Below are 19,893 nucleotides of genomic sequence, written 5' to 3' on the forward strand. Positions count from 1 at the left end.
AAGAGTGTGACCATAAATTCATGTTTAGAATCGAATGTGTATATCCTGGTATTCCTATCTTTTGAAATAAGGTTAAATGGGTGATGCCATTTTTTTAATTCTTGTGACATCTTGAATTTCTGCATCTTGTGAGCTCATCATACCAATTGTCTAAAGGTGCTTTCGGAACTTCTGTTAGAAGTAGGTTAGCTTGTAAAGGGCCGGCAAAAGAGTATGTTCTGATAACAATATCTTGCTTTGCGTCACAGGGATAACCATATGTTAGAGGAATTGCATCAATATCGAGGTTTATAAAACTCTTTGTAACCCAAATGTTCCTTAATATTTATTATACTATATGAGCTAAACGCCAATTAAACAGGAACATATGAGTCTGCTCTACTACTATTACAATAATCATTTTCACATATCCTTCTTTGATCAAGTTTTACAAGGAAATTTACATATCAAATACTTCCATATCTATCAATCTTTTGAGATTAATACTTGCCAAGATGATCCTAAGTCCTTTATAGCATTCACAAAAAGAGTTTTCTATATGTTTTTTTTGTTGAAATTTGACTAGACAGAATTTTAATCTATTCTTTAATAATCCAGGGTTTGTGGCAAGGAATCATAACATTTATTGGGAATATTTTTCGACCTATTCTGACTAATTGTGGGTTTATACTCAAAAACCCTGTTCTTTATAAAGTTATGGGATTTAATAGAGTTAGCTACTGATTAAATTTCTAAATCTTTGTTTACATCTACCATTTCTTCCAGCATTCTAGAGCTAGGACCCTCGCTTCAAATCATTCTAGTCAACAGATTCTCATCTATGTGTCTTATTTCATTAGTATTACTAAGGGTTCTATTAAGACCGAAAAGTAATCAACTCGGTTCAGGTGCAACTTGATGAGGTTGTTTGTATTAAATATGTCAAAAAGTGTGCGGACAATTTAAATGTCTCAAAGGGTTACTGAAGAACATGAAAAGTGGGTAACAAATTTCAGAAATACTCATCAAACTCTCGAGTTTTCATTTTTAAACAGACAAAAGTTAAACAACTACTTGTCGCAATCTGTTTCCATGAGATTGATCACTGGAGCACGTTCCATAATTTGATGGGTGGGTTGGTACTACCAATAGACTTATTTCAATTAAGGCTGGACCGGGCTTAGGCTTGGGCTTGGGCCAGCTCGGGTCGTGACCAACATTCGGCTGGGTTGGGTCAGACTTGGTCTAGCAAAAATATTATTATTAAACTTTTTAAATATATATTTTAAATGTTTTTATATTTATATGTAAAATATAAACATTTTATTTTTTTTAGAGTGATTTGGGTAGAGATGTCAATATATATTATTTAAATCGGATATTCAATTGAATCGGTCCAAAAAAATCGATATGAAAAAAAAATTAATATCCGATTAAAAAATCGAATTGAATTCGATTTAATAAATAGCATCCGTTCGGATTCGGATACAGATTCAGATCGAATTCATTTTTTGACAAATATCTTATATCTAATGCTATTACATTTTGAAAATTGGCAAAATCCAGTTCAAAGTTCAGATTTGGATTCAGATATGAATATAAAAATTAGATTCACATTGGGAAATTGGATTTCATATTCAAATTCAAATATGACTTTCTTTATTAGTATTTCAATATGTGAATATAAAAAAAATGAATTTGATTAAGGGTATATCTGATCCAAATCCGATCCATTGACATCCCTAAAATCGAGTTGGACAGGCCTAGACTGTGCTGGGGGCTAGGTAGGCATAGGCTCGACGTTGAATCGAGCTGGCCGGCCCTGATGGTCAGCCCTAATTTTGATGTATAGCTTATTTAATTAACTAACTTGTTACGTGATATCCCTTCCCCTTTATATTTATGTGCATGAATGAGTTCATACAGGTGAATTGATTGATAAAATTGACTAAAACTGTTTATCTACTTAAGAAAAAGCAAAATCTAAAATTTTTGTGGATTTAAGATTAATAGTTGGTTAATTTCATTTTAGAATCGCTCACACATAGTCTGTTTTCAGCAAGTTAGTAGATGATTTCGAGTATCTCATAATATCCAGACATCTGCAGTAAATGTTCAGTACATAAATGCTATGTACAGTGTGACGCATCCTAGATTTCATTATTATATAATAATGGCACAAAGTGTGATATAAATATTAGCATGCGAGAAAGAAATCCGTACATGTAGATAATGTAATTCCATAATGCGCAGCCCAAAAACCTCATTGAATGCTATCGATTCTTCTTGTAAAAAAAAACTTATAATTCAAGATTCATGAATTAATCGTTTTTTTACATTTGTGTACTGGGACTTTTTGGCCGCGATTTCCTCAAAAGTTTTTGACACCACTCAGGTCAGGGTTTTTTCCTTTTTTTTTTTTTTTTAAGCGGGAGACAAAAAGAAAAACACAGATCGCACCCTTCCTGCATGATGCGGCTTGTAAAATGCGAAAGAATTGATTAATACATGCGTTTCCGAGTAAGTCAAAATTCCAAAAAAATTGCCAGTTCAAATGTGGTTCTGGATGTGGATTCCCAGATACCCGATTCAGGAAAGGTTTCGGTTCCACTGACCCGAGTGGAAAGTTCAAACCGAAGTAGGACCCACAAGACGGGAGGGCGCAGCTTGGAGCCGTCCGCCCTCGGAGATCAACGTGCACATAACCGCCCCTAGATCTACCGCTGAGAAAGGGGAAGGTGTAATGACTGAATTACCCTTTCATACTTTACACGAGCGCGAGATGCGTGTGCCAACCCTTTGGGGTTTCGGGATGGAGCTCTCTGGTTGGTTGACCACGCCAACACGCGTGAACAGAGGAAGCAACCAACTTTGGAGAACCTTGGTATCCTTTCACAAAACGTGTCCGAGACCTGCATCCGTCTGTAAGAAAAATGTTTTAGTTTCTAATTTCTTAGTTAGTTGACATAAATCCCATCCTGTTAGGGGACCCTCCTTCAAACTTCTAACCGGCCTTTAAGGTTGTTTCATGCACTCTGATTTATTCCCTTTTCCTTCCCTGCTTTCTGTTTTTCATAAACAAAAGGGGATACTCTGCAAATTCTTGGTCTTTTGCGTGGATTTGGCAGTTGGGTATTTCAAATTGCTCAGTGGTGCTTCTTTTATTGGTGAATTCTTCTTGACCGTTTCCCTTTTTCCTTTTTTTTTTTCCTTTTGAGGAGTTTTTCCTTTTGGTAAAAACCGATTTACTGAAGTTCTAGAAGCTTGTTATTTGATGGTTTTTTTGATTTCCTGTTCTTGTAAGGGCTGGAATTTTGTTCGTCTCTTGGTGCTTTCCATGATTTGCTTGTTCTTGCTTCGGTTAGATTTTGGGAACGAGCCCCTTTTTCCCTCCTTTGCTGTTTCTCATTTCTCTCTTTTGGTTGGGGGAGGTGGATCGGCTACCCTGAGTAGATTAATTTCTCATGGGCGAAAAGGATTTCCAGGAAGAAGTAAGATTTCTTGGTCCCTTAATTTTTTCTTTTACGATGTTTTCTTCCTTTATATTGTCGTTTATCTTGGCTGTTCCGTTCCTGCATCTTGCGTTTTCATTGTCATGTCTAAGTCTTTATACTTATATTGGTTATTGGAATGTTCATTTATCTAATAACCTCAGATTGTAATGCATGACGTTGATAGACTCCACCCAAAATTGTATGCTGTAGGATTTCTGGTTGATCTTCCTGTTTGCCGTCTTACCTTATTCCTGATCGTTCTTTTACTCCTATAATTGTATGTTTATTTGCTAAGCCTTGTCCATGGAAGCATCTTTATCATTTCGTTGATAAAGTTAAGGCTATTCGGAGCATCAAGGTCTCCCTATTATCATTTATTCATGCGTCTGGCCCTTTTATGGAACCATTCTTTAGTTGATGTGATAGCAGTAAGGCTATCGTCCAAGTAGTAGAAAATGTAGATGGACTTCAAACTGTTTGTGGTCATTCTTTAGCTGATGTGATCACAGTAAGGCTATGTGCAAGTACTAGAAAATGTATATGGACTTCAAACTGTTTGCGGATGCTTCTTGTCATGGTATGTGGGCATAAGATGTTTTTCAAGATACGAAATCATAGGGCTTCCATAATCCCTGTAACCTAGTGTCTGGAAGAAATAATTGGTTGCAATTTAAACAGGTGAAGCAGTTGATTTTGCCTAAATTTGGGCCAACTCTCTCTGGAGGCGTTCGGACTCATCTAATTGTAGATAGGTGCCGAAAAATATCACTCAAAAATCAAAGAATGCACTTGAAGGAAATTGTAAAAGGTATCGACATTTACACTATATAGTTTCTCATACAGTTTCTCACACTGCAAAATTTTTGAGAGGGGACCAAATTGTTGATTATATGAATGAACTTTACTGCAGGACATGCTGATTTTGCCAAAAAGTGGGACATGTGTAATCTTTGTTGTCAAGGTGGCTAGGCGTTGTGTAGGTGTGCCTAGCCTAATAAGGCATCCAAAAGTCGTTGCAATTTTGCTAGTTATTTTCATAGTCACAAATAGTGTCTCAAAGTTTTAAATGACGAAGTTTTTCTCAGGTATAATACGATGAGCTTGAAAAAAACGAGAAAAATACGGTAAATTTTTAAAAACTAAAAATGGGATAAAGTCAGAAAACTAAAATAAGTGAGAAACTAATAACACAAACATCAAAAGATAAGTAGATTTGCAACAAATAAAAAATAAAAAATGAAAAGAAAACTGTTTGGAATAAAAAAAACTGAAAAAAATGAAAAAAGTGAAAAAAAAACGCGAAAAAGAACGTTAAAAACGCATTTTTTTAATGTTTTTTTTAAAAAATGCGTTTTTAAAAGTTTTAAATGGCCATTTAATTTCTCACATTTTTTCGCGTTTTTTTTCGAAAAAAATGCGTTTTCTGTGACTATGCTTATTTTTAACTTTTATGTGTTAAGAAAACATTAGCATGTTATCAAATTAGGATTAGTCAAAATCAACTTGTAAAATTGCAGAAGAAAAGTTTAGTGAGGAATAAACCAGATGATAGAATTCTCATTGTACAACTGAAACTAAGCTCTAAACAATACACATGAAACAGAAAAAAACCAAAATAAGAAATCTATGCTCTCTAAACTGGACCTATGATAATCTTAGTTGAAAAGCCACCTTCCTTTTCAATTAACGTTTCTTAATTGCTATGTCACATAGGTACGAGTACGGGTATGGGAAAACGAGTACGGGTACCGCATTTTCGCAAATCTTGGTACGACGGTACAAGGATGATTATATATTTTTAATTAAGAAAATTAAAAATTTTGAAAAACCAAATGATATCATCACATCATTAAGACAATGTTCCTTTATATAATCTCATAAAAAAAAACATAAAATGTTCCTTTCATAGTTCCTACATATAATCTGATAGAAAAACATAAATAGACTGAGATCATTCTTTCCATTCTTCTTCCTCTTCCATGTCCACCTCCACAACGTCCTCCTCATTCACCCCTACCTCTTGTAGTGTACATGGTTTATTTAACCTTGAATTAAGATGGTCTAGATCATCCACTCATTCGAAGTTAAATTCCTCACCATTTACATCCCAATTTTTACTGCTTCATTCCCTATAGAGGGATAAGAATTAAGAATATAATTATCAAGTAATCAAGAATATAGACACAAAAAATTTACAAGACAATAAGTGTTGATTTACCTGTATTCATTACTGCTTCGTGAAAGTAACCGAAGATTAGAGTGCACATAAACTAAATCTTCTGCATGCTTACTTGTAAGTTTGTTTCTCTTAATGTTGTGAATATGTGAATAGGTGCTCCAATTTCTATCAGAGCATGAAGAGGTAGCAGACCGAACTAACAACCTCAAAGCAAGGTACTGAAGAGTGGGATAAGCATGTCCATGTTTGACCCACCAAAGAATAGGTAGATATGTGTCCCCATCTACCATTGCAGCCATATTTTCATTTCCTATAGAAAAGCTTGTAAACTCATTGTGAGCTCGTTTCATTTTGATGTGGATCTCTAAAAATTTTATTAAGACATGTCAACCTATGTCCTGATAATTCAGTATCTATATGTGGTGGGGTTCTTCCAACACCTTCAGAGAGCCATTTTAATCCATAATACTTAGGGTTCAATGAGTGTGCCATGCATTGCAAAGGGGTGTTGCTCTTATCCCATCTTGTTACTAATATATTATGCACATGATAAAAAAAATCTGAATCTTCAAATGCAAAGTCATTCTCATGATTGAAAATGACATCTCGTAATTTTTCAATCATATTGTCCCACATCTCATAAACACAATGAAGCATTGGGTTATCACAATCAAGAGCCATCAACATCTCCTAAATATGCTCTGTGAATGCAAGAAAATAAGAGATTTTATCTCAAAAAACATCATCAACAAGCAACCGTTTGATGATTTGAGCCTTGTCATCATCATCAGCACAATAGAAGTTCCAGTCATCATCTGTCATCATATTGATTAATGCACTTTTAACCTTCTTGATTTTCTTCATCATAACAATGATAAAAGCAAAACGTGTCTCTGCAATTCTTAATAACTTCAGGTTAGTATATCTATTATAAATGGAAAGCGCATGCTGATGATTAACTATGAAGTTTCTAATGTTTTTAACATCTCTTTTCAATTCTTCAATCCACGAACACAGTTCATACACACGAAGATCTTGTTCTTTGCTTGGTGGATTGCATATACTTTTCAATGCCAAATTTAAACTATGGACTGCACAAAGTGTCAAAAAAATGTGAGGATATTCATGTTCCACTAGAAGACTGACAACTTTACATACATGTACATTATCTGTAATTATCTGGACAACCTTATCCTTTCCAACTTCTTCAATCAACTCTACAAATAACCCTTTCAAATACTCAACATTTTTAAATTCACCAAATGCATCTATTGCTTTTAGAAAGATTGACCCATTAGCTGAAGTTGCAATAAAGTTAATAAGTGGGTGTCTATGAATATCTGTCCAGCCATCAGATACAATTGAGACTCCATGTCGCTCCCATGTTAACTTTTGATATTGCAGCAATTTATCTATTCAACTCTTCTCTTGTTATAGGATGATGGTTCGAAGCTTTTCAGAGCATGGTGTAACATATCCAGACATGTTGCTATTTGCCAAAGGCGACAGCAGCGGCAAAACGGCAGGGCGACGACAGCGGCGACTGTGAGGGTATTTTTCATTTTTTTTTTCGTTTTCCACCCCTGCCTTCGCCGCCGGCAACACTCGTCGATCTTGAGATGACAGTTGAGTTATTGCCGGCAGCGGACCATACCGGCGACAACAGCGGTGACTGTGAGGGTATTTTTCAATTTTTTTTCATTTTACACCCGTGCCTTCGCCGCCGGCTCTTGAGACTATTTTTTGTGTTCCGTTTGCGTCTGTTTTTTGTGTTCTATTTTCCAAGTGTTACGCCGGAGATATGCATCGACTGTCAGAAATATGCATCTCTGTTTGTGTTTGTGTTCCCTTTATTTGACCTCTTAATCAGAAAACGACGACGACGACAGGTTCTGAGATATATTTCGTGATCATCTCTGCGTCTTCCCTAGTTATTGCTGTGATATATCGTTTCGTGAGAGGATTCGTCTATTTGGAATGATCCTCGTTTCTATTGATTATGTGTTGCAGCTCTTTTGCTAGGTGCTTTTCAAACATAAGTTGTAATGACTGATAAAGGAAAAGAAATGATACCTACAGGAAGTAGAAATGTAGAAAGCAGCAGTGGTAGTGTTAATAACTTAATACTGCTACAGTAGAGAAGGATAATCCATCTCAGCCTCTTTGGCGCTATGTGAAGAAACTATCAAAAGGACCAGGTGGTGGTGGGAATGTAATGTTTTCTTGCAAATTTTGCGATATGATGTTCACAGGCTCTTATACACGTTGCAAGGCACATGTGTTGCATATTTCTGGCATTGGAATTAGACCATGCCCAAAAGTTACCAACGAGGAGATTAAGATATTCAAAAAGAACAAGATGCAGCTGAGACGAAGAAATCTTCATCCAGATCAAGTGTGTCTGTTCCTCTTTATGCTACTGAAGGAGGTGAAGATCCTTCAAAGAAAAGAAAAACATTAGCACAAGCATTCAATAATATTGGAAGGGCAGAGATGGATAGAAGGATCGGAAGGTTCTTTTTTGCAAGTTCACTTCCTTTTAATGTAGCCAGAAGTCCTTATTGGAAAGATGTTGTTACAGGTTTGGCTAATTGCAGCTTGAGTGGTTATGTACCCCCGAGTTCAGAGAAGTTAAGAACAGTAATTCTTGCAGAAGAGAAGGCAAACATTGAAAAATTATTAGAGAAGAATTTTTCGTGGATACAATATGGAGTATCCATTGTTTCTGAGGGGTGGACTAATATACAAAGGCGGCTACTGATAAATTTTATTGCTTATTCGCTTGATGGACCAATCTTCTTGAAATGTGTTGATGCATCTGGGGAGTATAAAGATGCTGAGTATTTAAAAGGGCTATTTATAGAAGTCATCAAAGAAGTGGGTGAAGATAATGTTGTGCAACTTATTACTGATAATGCTCCAGTTTGCCAACGAGCAGGAATGAATTTGGCAAGTGATCCCAAATATAGTCACATATTCTGGACTCCTTGTGTAGCACACAGTATAAATCTAGCACTTAAAAGTATTTGCAACCCATCAAAAGATGATCCAAATGCCGGTTTCTTGTGTTCATGGATTGAGGAGCTTGAGCATGATGTCAGAAACATCAGAAATTTTGTTGTAAACCACAACAATGCTCTTGCTATATTTAATAGGCATTCTGATTTGAAATTGTTGAAGGTAGCAGAGACTCGTTTTGCATCCATTATCGTAATGATAAAAAGAATAAAGCAGGTGAAACATGCATTAACACTTATGGTGACTGACAATGATTGGGAGTTTTATCGGAATGATGACATCGTGAAGGCTCAAGAAATTAAAAAATGCATTTTAGAAGATGAATGGTGGGATAAAGTTACATATTTTCTGCAGTTTACAGAGCCTATTTGGCAGATGCTGAGAGAAGTTGATAAAGAAGGGCCCATGCTTCATAAAGTTTATGATATGTGGGATAACATGATTGAAAAAATTCAAAACATCATTTTTAGACATGAGAAAAAGAATGTTGCACTTGATGGTTCTGAGTTTTTCGATCATGTGCATAGAATTTTAGTAACAAGATGGAACAAAAGCAATAACCCTTTGCATTGTATGGCACACTCTTTAAATCCCAAATACTATGGACAAACATGGTTGGCAGGAGGTACTGATCGTGTTCCTCCTAATCGAGATCCAGAAATATCAAAAAATAGGGAGATATGTTTGGGAAGTCTGTATTCTGATTTTCATCGGTTAAAGATAATAAATAATGAGTTTGCGATCTTCTCTGGTGGAAGAAATGATTCAATACAAGCTGCAATGGCAAGAGATGAAAAAGATCATGTTAATTGGTGGTTGTGTTTTGGAGCATCGACACCAAATCTCCAACAACTTGCGCTGAAGTTATTATCTCAACCTGCAACCTCTTCATGTTGTGAAAGAAATTGGAGCACTTATTCTCAAATTCACAACATCAAGAGAAATAAGCTAACTAGTAAGCAAGCAGAAGATTTAGTTTATGTCCACTCCAACCTACACTTACTTTCACGTACTTCCAATGATTACAGGTATTTCTTTCTTTTTGTATCTTTGATATGTATACATTATTTAGTTTATGTCCACTCCAACCTCTTCATGTTGTAAAAGAATTGTTGCAACTTGCAATTCAGGATCATCCAAGTATTGGGATGTTAATCCAGAGGACATTGATGTGGAACTTGAAGGAGGAGATGATTTGCATGCTTTTAACATGGACCTTACAGAACCTGTTGCTCCTTCTAATGTTCATGATGCGACTGAGGAGAATCAAGAAAGCTGACATGTTTGTATAATTGTATGTTAATTACCTCCATACTGTGTTTTGGACCATGATTTTATTCTGTTTGCAATTTTTTGATATATATGTGTGAATATGTTAGTTTGTTTGAAATTTTTGATATATATATATTTATATACATATATATGTCCGTGTGTGTACGGCCGTACCCCCGTACCCAAATTTTTTGAAAATGGTCCGTACCCATACCCATACTGGTACCCGTACCCGCACCCGTACCCGTACCTATGTGACATAGCTTATATGTATATACTATTATGTTAAATTGTACTATAATACAATTTGTTATTGCCTGTTCTATATATTGTAATACATGTTATATGTACATAGTGTTATGTACCGTTTGTTATACCTGTTATATAGTATTGCATAAACCTATTATATGTATATATTGTTAGCTTGTTATATAATATGTAATAATGTGATACCTGTTGTATGTATACATTAGCATGGTTATGTACTTGTATGTATACTATTATATACTGTTAGTTTTTTTTTATTATATTATGTCTTTCTTTAGGTACAGATGGATTAAAGCGTTCCTACGGATTTACATTCCTTCTACCAGAGTTTAGATTCAGTTTTTTTTTTTTTGGTTGCTTGTATTAGATTACATTTAATGTGTAATGTTAAACTTCTTCTATTGATTTTGCATATTCAATGAAAACAAAAATTAATTTTTGATTGCTGAAGTTCTTTATGCTTGTTATATTAGTACTCTCCACATTTCAAATATTAGTAATAGTTAGTCAAAATAACTTGACATGTTAACATAACTTAAAAAAAATAAAAAATAAAAGATTGGTCACCTTTTTTCCTAGGCTTGCCTAGGCGCTAGACTCCCTGCTTGGTGCCCAGGCAGCTCGCAGGTGTCATGACAACATGTTACAGTCATAGTCACATGGGTACTTCAGTAAGGTCCACGTACCCGTGTCGTCTACCCAAAATGGGTACTTGGACACATTCAGGTACCTTTAGATTCAAATTAATTTTACTTTGATTTAATTTTTTCCACCTTACTTTTCATTATATTCTTAGAGCTATTGTTCACTTGTTTACTAAAATGTTGCTTTCATTTTGATTTTTTTGTGTTATTTTGCATATATACATACCTATGTCACATGGGTGCGGGTACGATACGGGTACAGCGATACGGGTGCGGACACGGCAATTTTCAATTTTTTTGGATACGAGGATACGACTAACTTTATATTCTCAAAAATGATAAAATGAAAAAAAAACCATTAAACTAAAACTAATAGTTCACTCTTACAATCACAATGTCATAATGTCATAAGAAAGTCTCCAACAAAAACATTGTTCATCACAATTCTCAAAACATTGTTCATCATCATTCTAGTCAATGTCAATGTCCAAATCGTTCTCCTCTTCTTCCACAATAGAAGATGTTGATGGAATAGAAGGTTCTTCGAATCTGGAATTAAGAACTGCAAGTTCGTTGTCTTCTTCTAAGTTAAAGTCCTCAACATTCACGTCCCAATTTTTAATTTCTCCTTCCCTACAAGACAAAAAAAATTGTAGTTATTATGATATTAGTGAATAAGAAGAGAAACATCTAAATCAATAAATCATAGACATATTTACCTATATTCTTCTTTGTTTCGTGATAGAAGTCGAAGGTTAGAATGCACATAAAGCAGATCTCCTGCACGTTTGCTTGTGAGATTATTTCGTTTTATCGTGTGAATATGTGAATATATACTCCAATTTCTCTCACAGCATGAAGATGTAGCAGGTTGTGTAAGATTTTGACAGCCCCTCTCAAGTTGTGCATGAGGTTTGATCATGCACAACTTGTTCTTCAATTCCCAGAAATGGTGCTCTGTGAGTCCCTTGGTAAAAAAATCGGCCACTTGTTGAGACGTGGTTATATAAGTAGGAACAATCTCCTCTTCCGCAACCTTTTGAAGAATGAAGTGCTGATCAATCTCTATATGCTTAGTGCGATTATGTAAAATAGGATTGAAGGCAATCTTGATCGCACTTTGGTTGTCACAAAATCCAAAACAACTGAGCAATGGGAAGTGAGAGATCCCCAAGCAAATGATGTAACCATGAAGCTTCAGTTGTGCCTGCAGCCATTGCCCTATATTCTGCCTCGGTGCTAGATCTAGCAACTGCACGCTGTTTCCTACTATTCCAACAAATAAGGTTGGAATCAAGGAAGAGACAATAATCGAAAACTGATCGTCTATCATCTGGATCACCTGCCCAATCTGCATCAGTGTAGGCGGAAATATTGTGGCCATGCAAAACAGTTGACTGTTTTGTGTAGACGAGTCCATCCCCAAGAGTAGCCTTAAGATAACGTAGGATGCGTTTGGTAGCATCCATATGCCCCTCTGTGGGTGCGTGCATAAACTGAGATACTTGATTGACTGCATATACTATGTTTGGGCATGTAAAAGTGAGATATTGCAACATGCCAACTATACTAATGATAGAAACTAGGATTTGAGTATGCATCACTCCCATCCGAGGCATTCAATTTTGTGTTTAAAACACTAAGAGTATTTATGGGCTTGCAATTTGTCATACCTGCTTTATCCAAAATATCAAGAGTATATTTATGCTGCGTAAGGGTTAATGTGTCACCTTTTCTATTAAGCTCAACTCTCAAGAAATACCGTAGTTCGCCGAGATCCTTAATCTTGAATTCTTGTTGCAATACCTTCTTCACATGAGATATATGACATGAAGAATTTCCAGTAAGGACTATGTCATCTACATATATGAGTAGCCAAGTGGTAATTTCACCTGAATGATAGATGAATAATGAATGATCAAGTGAACTTATGAGGAAACCAGCCTGCTGTATATGAAGGGAAAATCTATCGAACCATGAACGAGATGCTTGCTTAAGCCCATACAGTGATTTTTGTAATTTTCACACCCATTTGGCTGGATCATTGGTAGCATAACCTATAGATGAATAAGGAATGATCAAGTGAACTTCTGAGGAAACCAGCCTGCTGTATATGAAGGGAAAATCTATCGAACCATGAACGAGATGCTTGCTTAAGCCCATACAGTGATTTTTGTAATTTTCACACCCATTTGCCTGGATCATTGGTAGCATAACCTGGAGGTTGTTTCATGTATATTTCTTCCTTTAGAAAGCCATGAAAAAAAAACATTTTAACATCCAACTGATATAAATTCCATCCATATGAGACGGCAAGATAGATGCTAACCCGGATCGTTCCCATCTTGATGACTGGACTGAAATTCTCATCATAATCTTCTTGGTATTGCTGAGTGAAGCCTCTAGCCACAAGTCGAACCTTATATCTATCAATGGTTCCATCAGGTTTATACTTGAGCTTGTAAACCCATTTTGAGCCCACTACATTCCTACCAGCTGGACGAGGAACAATCTCCCAAGTTTGACATTCATTTAAGGCAGTCATTTCTTCATTCATGACCTCGATCCAATATTTGCTTTTGCACGCGTGCTCATAGCATTTTGGCTCCACCTTTTTGTTCAACTCTGTCATGAAAAGCTGAAAATCCAAAGAGAAATTGTCATAACTGACCCATCTATCAATAGGGTGCCGCACACGTTCTGATCTACAGGGACAAGTAGTGGTAGTTTCTGGATCAGTTGTTGGAACTGATCGTCGATTATACACCACTCCTGAAAACCGATTAGGTGAAGTCATGTTCGTGCTGTTGGTCTGAGTAGATGCAGGTATGCTGTCCATCTGAGTGTTTGTGGCTGTCTCGAGTTCATCAATTATCCTGTCACTTTGTGCATGGTGTGTATTTGCTCATTGGCCTAATATTTCAGCACTCAGCCATGAGTCATATACATCATTTCTTACATTAAGTGCTGCATGTGAGTCCTTTAAATCCTTCAACCTGAGTTCATCAAAAACAACATTGTCGTAAAATATGCACACGTCCAGTCTTTGGATTGTAGCAGTGACAACCTTTATAATTTTCTACATAACCGACAAATCTACACATGACAGCTTGATCTTGAAACTTATTTCTCAAAGAAACATCAACATGAACATAACAGATGCATCCAAAAACACGCAACTCATTATAATTTGGCTGTTTTTTTATGTAAAATAAAGAATGGAGATTTTCCTTCAAGTATGGATAGTGACAGTCGATTAATAACATGAACAACGGTATGGAAAGCTTCAGTTCACAAAGTCATGGGCACATCCGTGTTATGCATCATACTTAGAGCACTTTCAACTATGTGTTTGTGTTTTCTTTCAGCAATATCATTCTGTTGTGGTGTGTGTGGATAGGAAATCTGTCTAGTGATCCTATGATTTAGTAAATACTCAGTAAATTCATTTGAAATGAATTTACCACCACCATCACATTGGAAATGCAGGATATTACTAGAGTATTTGTTTTGGACCAAGACATGAAATTGAGTGAACAATCGGAAAACTTTCGACTTGCTTTTCATGAAGTGAATCCAAGTGTAATGTGAATAAGAATCAATGGAAACAACATAATATCTACTCCCGAAAGAGGAAGAAATAGGAGCAGGCCCCCAAACATCAGAATATATAGTGTCAAATAACTTCAAAGCTCGCCTGTTTATTAATTGAAAAGAAAGAGTATAGCTCTTACAAATATGACAACTTGAGCACATGCTAGACTCATTGACAAGACTTAGACTGGGCTTTTGTAATAGTCCGTTTGCAACAAGACTTTGAATGAAAGACCAACTACAATGTGCTAAACGACCGTGCCAAAGAGATGACATATCATATTATGTGATATTGACTTCACTATGACTGGGGAAGGATAAATCTGAAACACAAAACTTAGACACTTTTAGAGCTTCTTCAATGACGTACATGTCTCCTTTGCGAACACCCTCAACGAATGTCTTCTTGGTTCAAGCATCCTTAACATAAACAGAAGGAGTAAACTCAACAGAGGAATGAATATCATCAATAAGCTGACACAGAATTGATATTTTTCTTAACATTTGGAACAACAAGAACATTCTTTAAAGGTATTGAGGATTGAGCCATGGATAAGTGTGCATTTCCAATATGTGATATTTTGTGATAGGAGCCATCTCCTGTGACAACTGAGCCTTTGGCTAAACAAGATAAAACACTAGAAAGCTTACCTGCGTGACTGCGTCACCAGTTACATGAGCTGCAAGACCAAAATCTACATACCATTGTCCTTCATCATTTTGCTTGAGATTGACTTTAGACAACACTGTCATTAAAATCTACTGCACATTAGGGGAAATGTTCGACACCGCAATTGTGTCTGAAACATATAACCCTGCTGCCTTATGGTCACGCCTGACCTGTTTTCCCTTGTTCTGAGGGTTATGCCAACATTCTGACTTCACATGACCTCTCTTATTGCAATAAAAACAAGTAGGCATCCTTTGTTGTACATTTGCCTGTGCATTTGTGTTAGGTGTAAGAAGGATACTTTTCCCCATCCCTGTTTGTGAGTTCCAAACTCTTGGACGACTTCCTTGCAAAGCATGAGTCCCAGTGACCAACACATTGTGACTGCCAGAATGAAATAATTCATGTCGCTGTACACGACTCGCTTCATGCTGAATCAATTTTGCTTTCAGGTCCTCAAAAGAGGGAAGAACAGACAATACCTCTAAAGCAGTGCAGAAAACATCAAATTCTAACCCCAATCCACTCAAAGCCTGCTGTACCTTGTCCTTGTTGCTGACTGGATTGCAAGTTGATCGCTGACATTTTTGATTTCATGTATATATTCCAAGACTGAACGTGTGTCTCGCTTGATATTCTGAAATTGCCTCTTGAGTTGTAGAAATCTCACTTCTGATACTTGAGAATACGTGGTAGCAAGTATATTCCATAACTCAAGTGTTGAAAGATCATCATCAACACCCGCCAGAACTTCCTCTGATAGTGTGAAGGTGATATAAGCAACGAGAGATTGATCATGAGCCGTCCATGTTTCATATTCAGGATTGATTTCTGAAATGGTTTCTTGAACTTGGCCTGCAACATTCTTCACCTCTCGCATAATCTATTCATGTGGCACAGGTATGGTGCCATTGAGATGTCTATAGAGACGGTGACTTTTGATGAACATGACTATTTGACGTTTCCATTTCAAATAGTTGGTATGATTTAGCTTTTGTGAGATGAGTTGGGAGAGGAAATTGGATGACAAGATGCTGGAATTGCGGTAGGGATCCATAGATGCAATATTCAGAAAATGGGGGGAAAATAAAAATTTTGAGATTAAGGTTAGGTGGCCGACAGAAATTGGGGTAAAAGTGGTAGACAGTAGGGATTAATGCAGGCAGATTAGGGCTGAAATTTTGGGGATTAGGACGATTAGGACAGAAAATTTGGGGATTAGGGTTAGGGCAAAAATTTGGGGATTAGGGAAGAAAACAGAGATTTGAGGATTAGGGCAGAAAAGAAACAATGATTAGGGCAAAAATTAGAGATTCTTACCGAACATTCTCAGTGGCAAAACCCTGCTCTGCTACCATGTAAGATTTTGATATCTAATGCCAAACAACTGAATGAAGTTAGATGCAAGAGGAGGAAGAGAGAAGTAGACTGCACGTCCAAGCAAGAGAAAGATGAAAGATATATACTAATCACAATATAGGGTACAACATAAAATACACAAAATAACATTAAGATTTACAAGTATGCCACCACCCATGATGTGTTGGACGTGTGGATCAAATGGGTCGGGTTTGGGTGACCCGATCCATATCTTACAAACTTAATAGGTTGAACTAGCAACCTGAAAACAAGGTATTGAAGAGTAGGATAAACATGTCCATGTTTAATCCACCAAGATATAAGTAGATAATCACCTTAAGTAGATAATCATCTTTATCTACAGTTGCACATATATCTTCTTCAATTCCTGTAGAAAACCTTACAAACTCTTCTTGAGCTCCTCGATTTTGATGTACATCAATAAAAATCCTATTAAGATATGCCAATCTGTTTTTTGATAATTCTGGATCCATATGTGGTGGGGTTCTTCCAATACCTTGTGCAAGCCACTTTTTTCCATAATATTTAGGATTCAATGAATGTGCCATGCATTGAAGAGGATTGCTACTTTTATCCCATCTTGCAATCTATATTTTATGCACATGATAAAAAAATGCTGAATCTTCAAGTGCAATATTTCTTTTCTCATGCTTAAAAATGACCTCTTGGGTTTTTTTCAATTATAGTGTCCCACATCTCATAAACACAATGCAACGTTGAATTATCACAATCAAGAACTCTCAACATCTCCCAAATAGGCTCTGTGAATGCAAGAAAATATAAGATTCTATCCCACCACAATCAGTGTTTTGATTGCTTAAGCTTTGTCATCATCATCAGCACAATATAAATTCCAATAATCATCAGTCACCATACTAATCAATGCACTTTTAACCCTTTTCATCCTTTTGACCATAACAATTAAAGATGCAAAACGTGTCTCTACAACTCATAACAATTTTAGATGAGAATGCTTGTTATAAATGGAAAGTGCATGTTGATGATTTACTATGAAATTTCTGATGTTCCTCACATCCTTTTCCAAGTCTTCAATCCATGAACATAATTCATAAGCATGAGGATCTTGCTCTTTACTTGGTGCATTGGATATACTCTTTAGAGCCAAATTTAAGTTATGGACTGCACAATGAGTCCAAAAGATATGAGGGTAATCATGTTCTATCGCAATTCCAGCTGCTCTGCATATAGGTGCATTGTCTGTAATTATTTGAACAACCTTATCTTTCCCCACTTCAATTATTTCCGTGAACAATCCTTTAAATACTCAGCACTTTTGTATTCATCAGATGCATCTATTGCTTTCAAGAAAATTAGTCCATTTGCTGAAGTTGCAATGAAATTAATAAGAGGGTGCCTTTGCAAATCTGTCCAGCCATCAGAAACAATAGAAACTCCGTGTTGCTCCCAAGTTAACTTTTGATACTCTAACAATTTGTTCACTCGAGTCTTTTGTTGTTCTAGTAGTCCAGTGCGAAGCCTTTCAGAACTAGGGGGAACATACACAGACAAGTTACAATTTGCAATATATGTAACTAAATCTCTCCAATATGGACTTCTAGCTATATTAAATGGTATCAATTAGTATAAAAAAATGTCGCCACTTTTAGATCTAATTCTCACCGTCCTTGTAAATTAAATGACTCCTTAATTGATTTCTGATTATGAGTAACATCAACAACTTTTCTTTTTTTTGTACCATCTTTAGCATCATCATTTAAAATTGAAGCAATGTCAATATAACCGGATGATGTCGTGCCTTTCTTTTTCTCAAAGGCTTCTTGTTCTTTCTTCAACTAATGCAAGCTCTCCTTATTGATTTTTTTTACATGATTGAATTCCTTGTCGACTGATGTTTAATAGATGTGCTTTCACTTTGTATATGATCCAGTGAACTCATTCCCATAGAAAGAACATAAAAAAACTGAATTTCCACCACCTTTAGGAGCTTTCTCTATTATTTTCACCTACGACCATAATGGTGGTCAGTCTTCATGTGCAATAGATGCAGCTGATCCAGATCCACAACTTGAACTTGTAGGTTGAGAGACTCCTTTTCCTTTGTTCGCCATACTACATTAAAAATAATAAAAGGCTGCAAAAAACATATAATGAACATAAAAATGAAGGAATAAAACAATACAACAAATTATAATTTATAGACATGCTGATTTATTTCAAGGTAATGTAAAACAGTCCTCATGATCATACAATGAGAAGCGCAATGAAGAATGTGACAACTAGCAACAAAAGTATGTCGATGCCTATGGATATTTATCATATGAGAATATTTACAATATGACTTTAACTTTTAATTGAGGAATCAAACTTTAACTAGGGGCAAGAGAAAGTGCGAAACACTGGAAAAAGGCAGGGAATTCCATTTAACTACAAAATAAGAAGTTCCAATGTTCCATGGGCTATGATGCTAGTTGGCCAGGATTACAAGATCATTAGAGCTTGCTCTGTTGAAGCTTTTGCTTCCAAGGGAAAGTACGGCAGAATATATTAGCTCACTTGTACTTAATATGTAGACCAGAAAAAACATGTGCACACAGCCTCCATTTACACAAAAACACACAAATGTTCACAGATTACACACGAAGATGTCTACAGAGTACAAAAGTTTTGCAATCGGTATGTTCTTCCTCTCATTGCAAATCTCGGTTGGATTAAAACAAATGGCAGCAATGCGTTGACATCACAGCCATACACACTTAAAAGAGAAAATCCCCAAATTGGAAAAAAAATCAAGAACATGAAACCCCCCAAATCAAGAACATGAAACCCTAACTTTTAATATCGAAAAGGAAAAAAAACCACTTACCTGGTTGTTGCCGGCTGTCGCCGGCCGTCACCATCGGTCGCCGGACGTTGTCGCCTGCCATAGCTGGGTAATCGTCGCCGGTGAAGTGGGAGAGGCTGAGAGCTCGTCGGTAAAGTGGGGAGAGGTCAACTTAAAATCGGGTGTTTTGTTGGGTTTGGATCGGGTCTGACCCAGATGATCCAAAATGTATCCACCACGTATCCGTATCCGAATTCCCGTATCGGAGTATAGACACGGGTACATGGGTTAAATCGACGTATTTGTGTGTGTAGGAACACGCAATGGAAGAAGAAACGAAGAAGCAACACAAGATATACGTGGAAAACCTCAGGAAGAGGAAAAAAAAACCACGGAGAAGCTCTAACCTAGGGGCAAAACCGCAACCCTAGGAGAGAAAGTCTATTATCACTTAGTCAACCGATTACTATCCTTGATCAGAAAATAAGAGGGAGAGGAAACCCGCCCCTATTACGTGATATTTTAACAGTGTGTCGTAGATACATACATATATCCTGCCGTACCCTCGTACCCACATTTTTTAAAGTTGTCGT

The 19,893-nt window shown here is 36.4% G+C and overlaps 2 protein-coding genes across 8 annotated transcripts in view; both read left to right on the forward strand.

Annotated features, from left to right (window-relative positions):
* Positions 1-2,777: 2,777 nt before the first annotated feature.
* LOC116267599 (lysine-specific demethylase JMJ18-like) overlaps positions 2,778-19,893 on the forward strand; it is a 31,411-nt gene continuing 14,295 nt past the window's right edge. The window contains exons 1-2 of one of the 7 annotated variants that reach the window (XM_031649432.1): positions 2,778-2,903; positions 3,411-3,470. In XM_031649432.1, coding sequence (XP_031505292.1) covers positions 3,444-3,470 — 27 coding nt within the window. In that variant the 5' untranslated portion in view covers positions 2,778-2,903; positions 3,411-3,443. The other 6 variants (XM_031649430.2, XM_031649427.2, XM_031649428.2 and 3 more) reach the window with 6 other exon arrangements.
* LOC126409250 (uncharacterized) lies at positions 7,339-9,974 on the forward strand. Its single transcript, XM_050075303.1, has 2 exons — positions 7,339-9,698; positions 9,801-9,974. The coding sequence occupies exons 1-2, from the start codon at positions 8,146-8,148 to the stop codon at positions 9,823-9,825; spliced, it is 1,578 nt and encodes a 525-aa protein (XP_049931260.1). The 5' UTR covers positions 7,339-8,145; the 3' UTR covers positions 9,826-9,974.

Source organism: Nymphaea colorata, chromosome 14 (genome assembly GCF_008831285.2).
Source record: "Nymphaea colorata isolate Beijing-Zhang1983 chromosome 14, ASM883128v2, whole genome shotgun sequence".
Classification (NCBI taxonomy): domain Eukaryota; kingdom Viridiplantae; phylum Streptophyta; class Magnoliopsida; order Nymphaeales; family Nymphaeaceae; genus Nymphaea; species Nymphaea colorata.

Excerpts from the sequence above, each read along its gene's own strand:
- LOC126409250 (XM_050075303.1), top strand. The coding sequence starts at position 8,146 with ATGGATAGAAGGATCGGAAGGTTCTTTTTTGCAAGTTCACTTCCTTTT. Across the intron at positions 9,699-9,800 it reads CGTACTTCCAATGATTACAG|GATCATCCAAGTATTGGGAT; the intron begins GTATTTCTTTCT and ends CTTGCAATTCAG.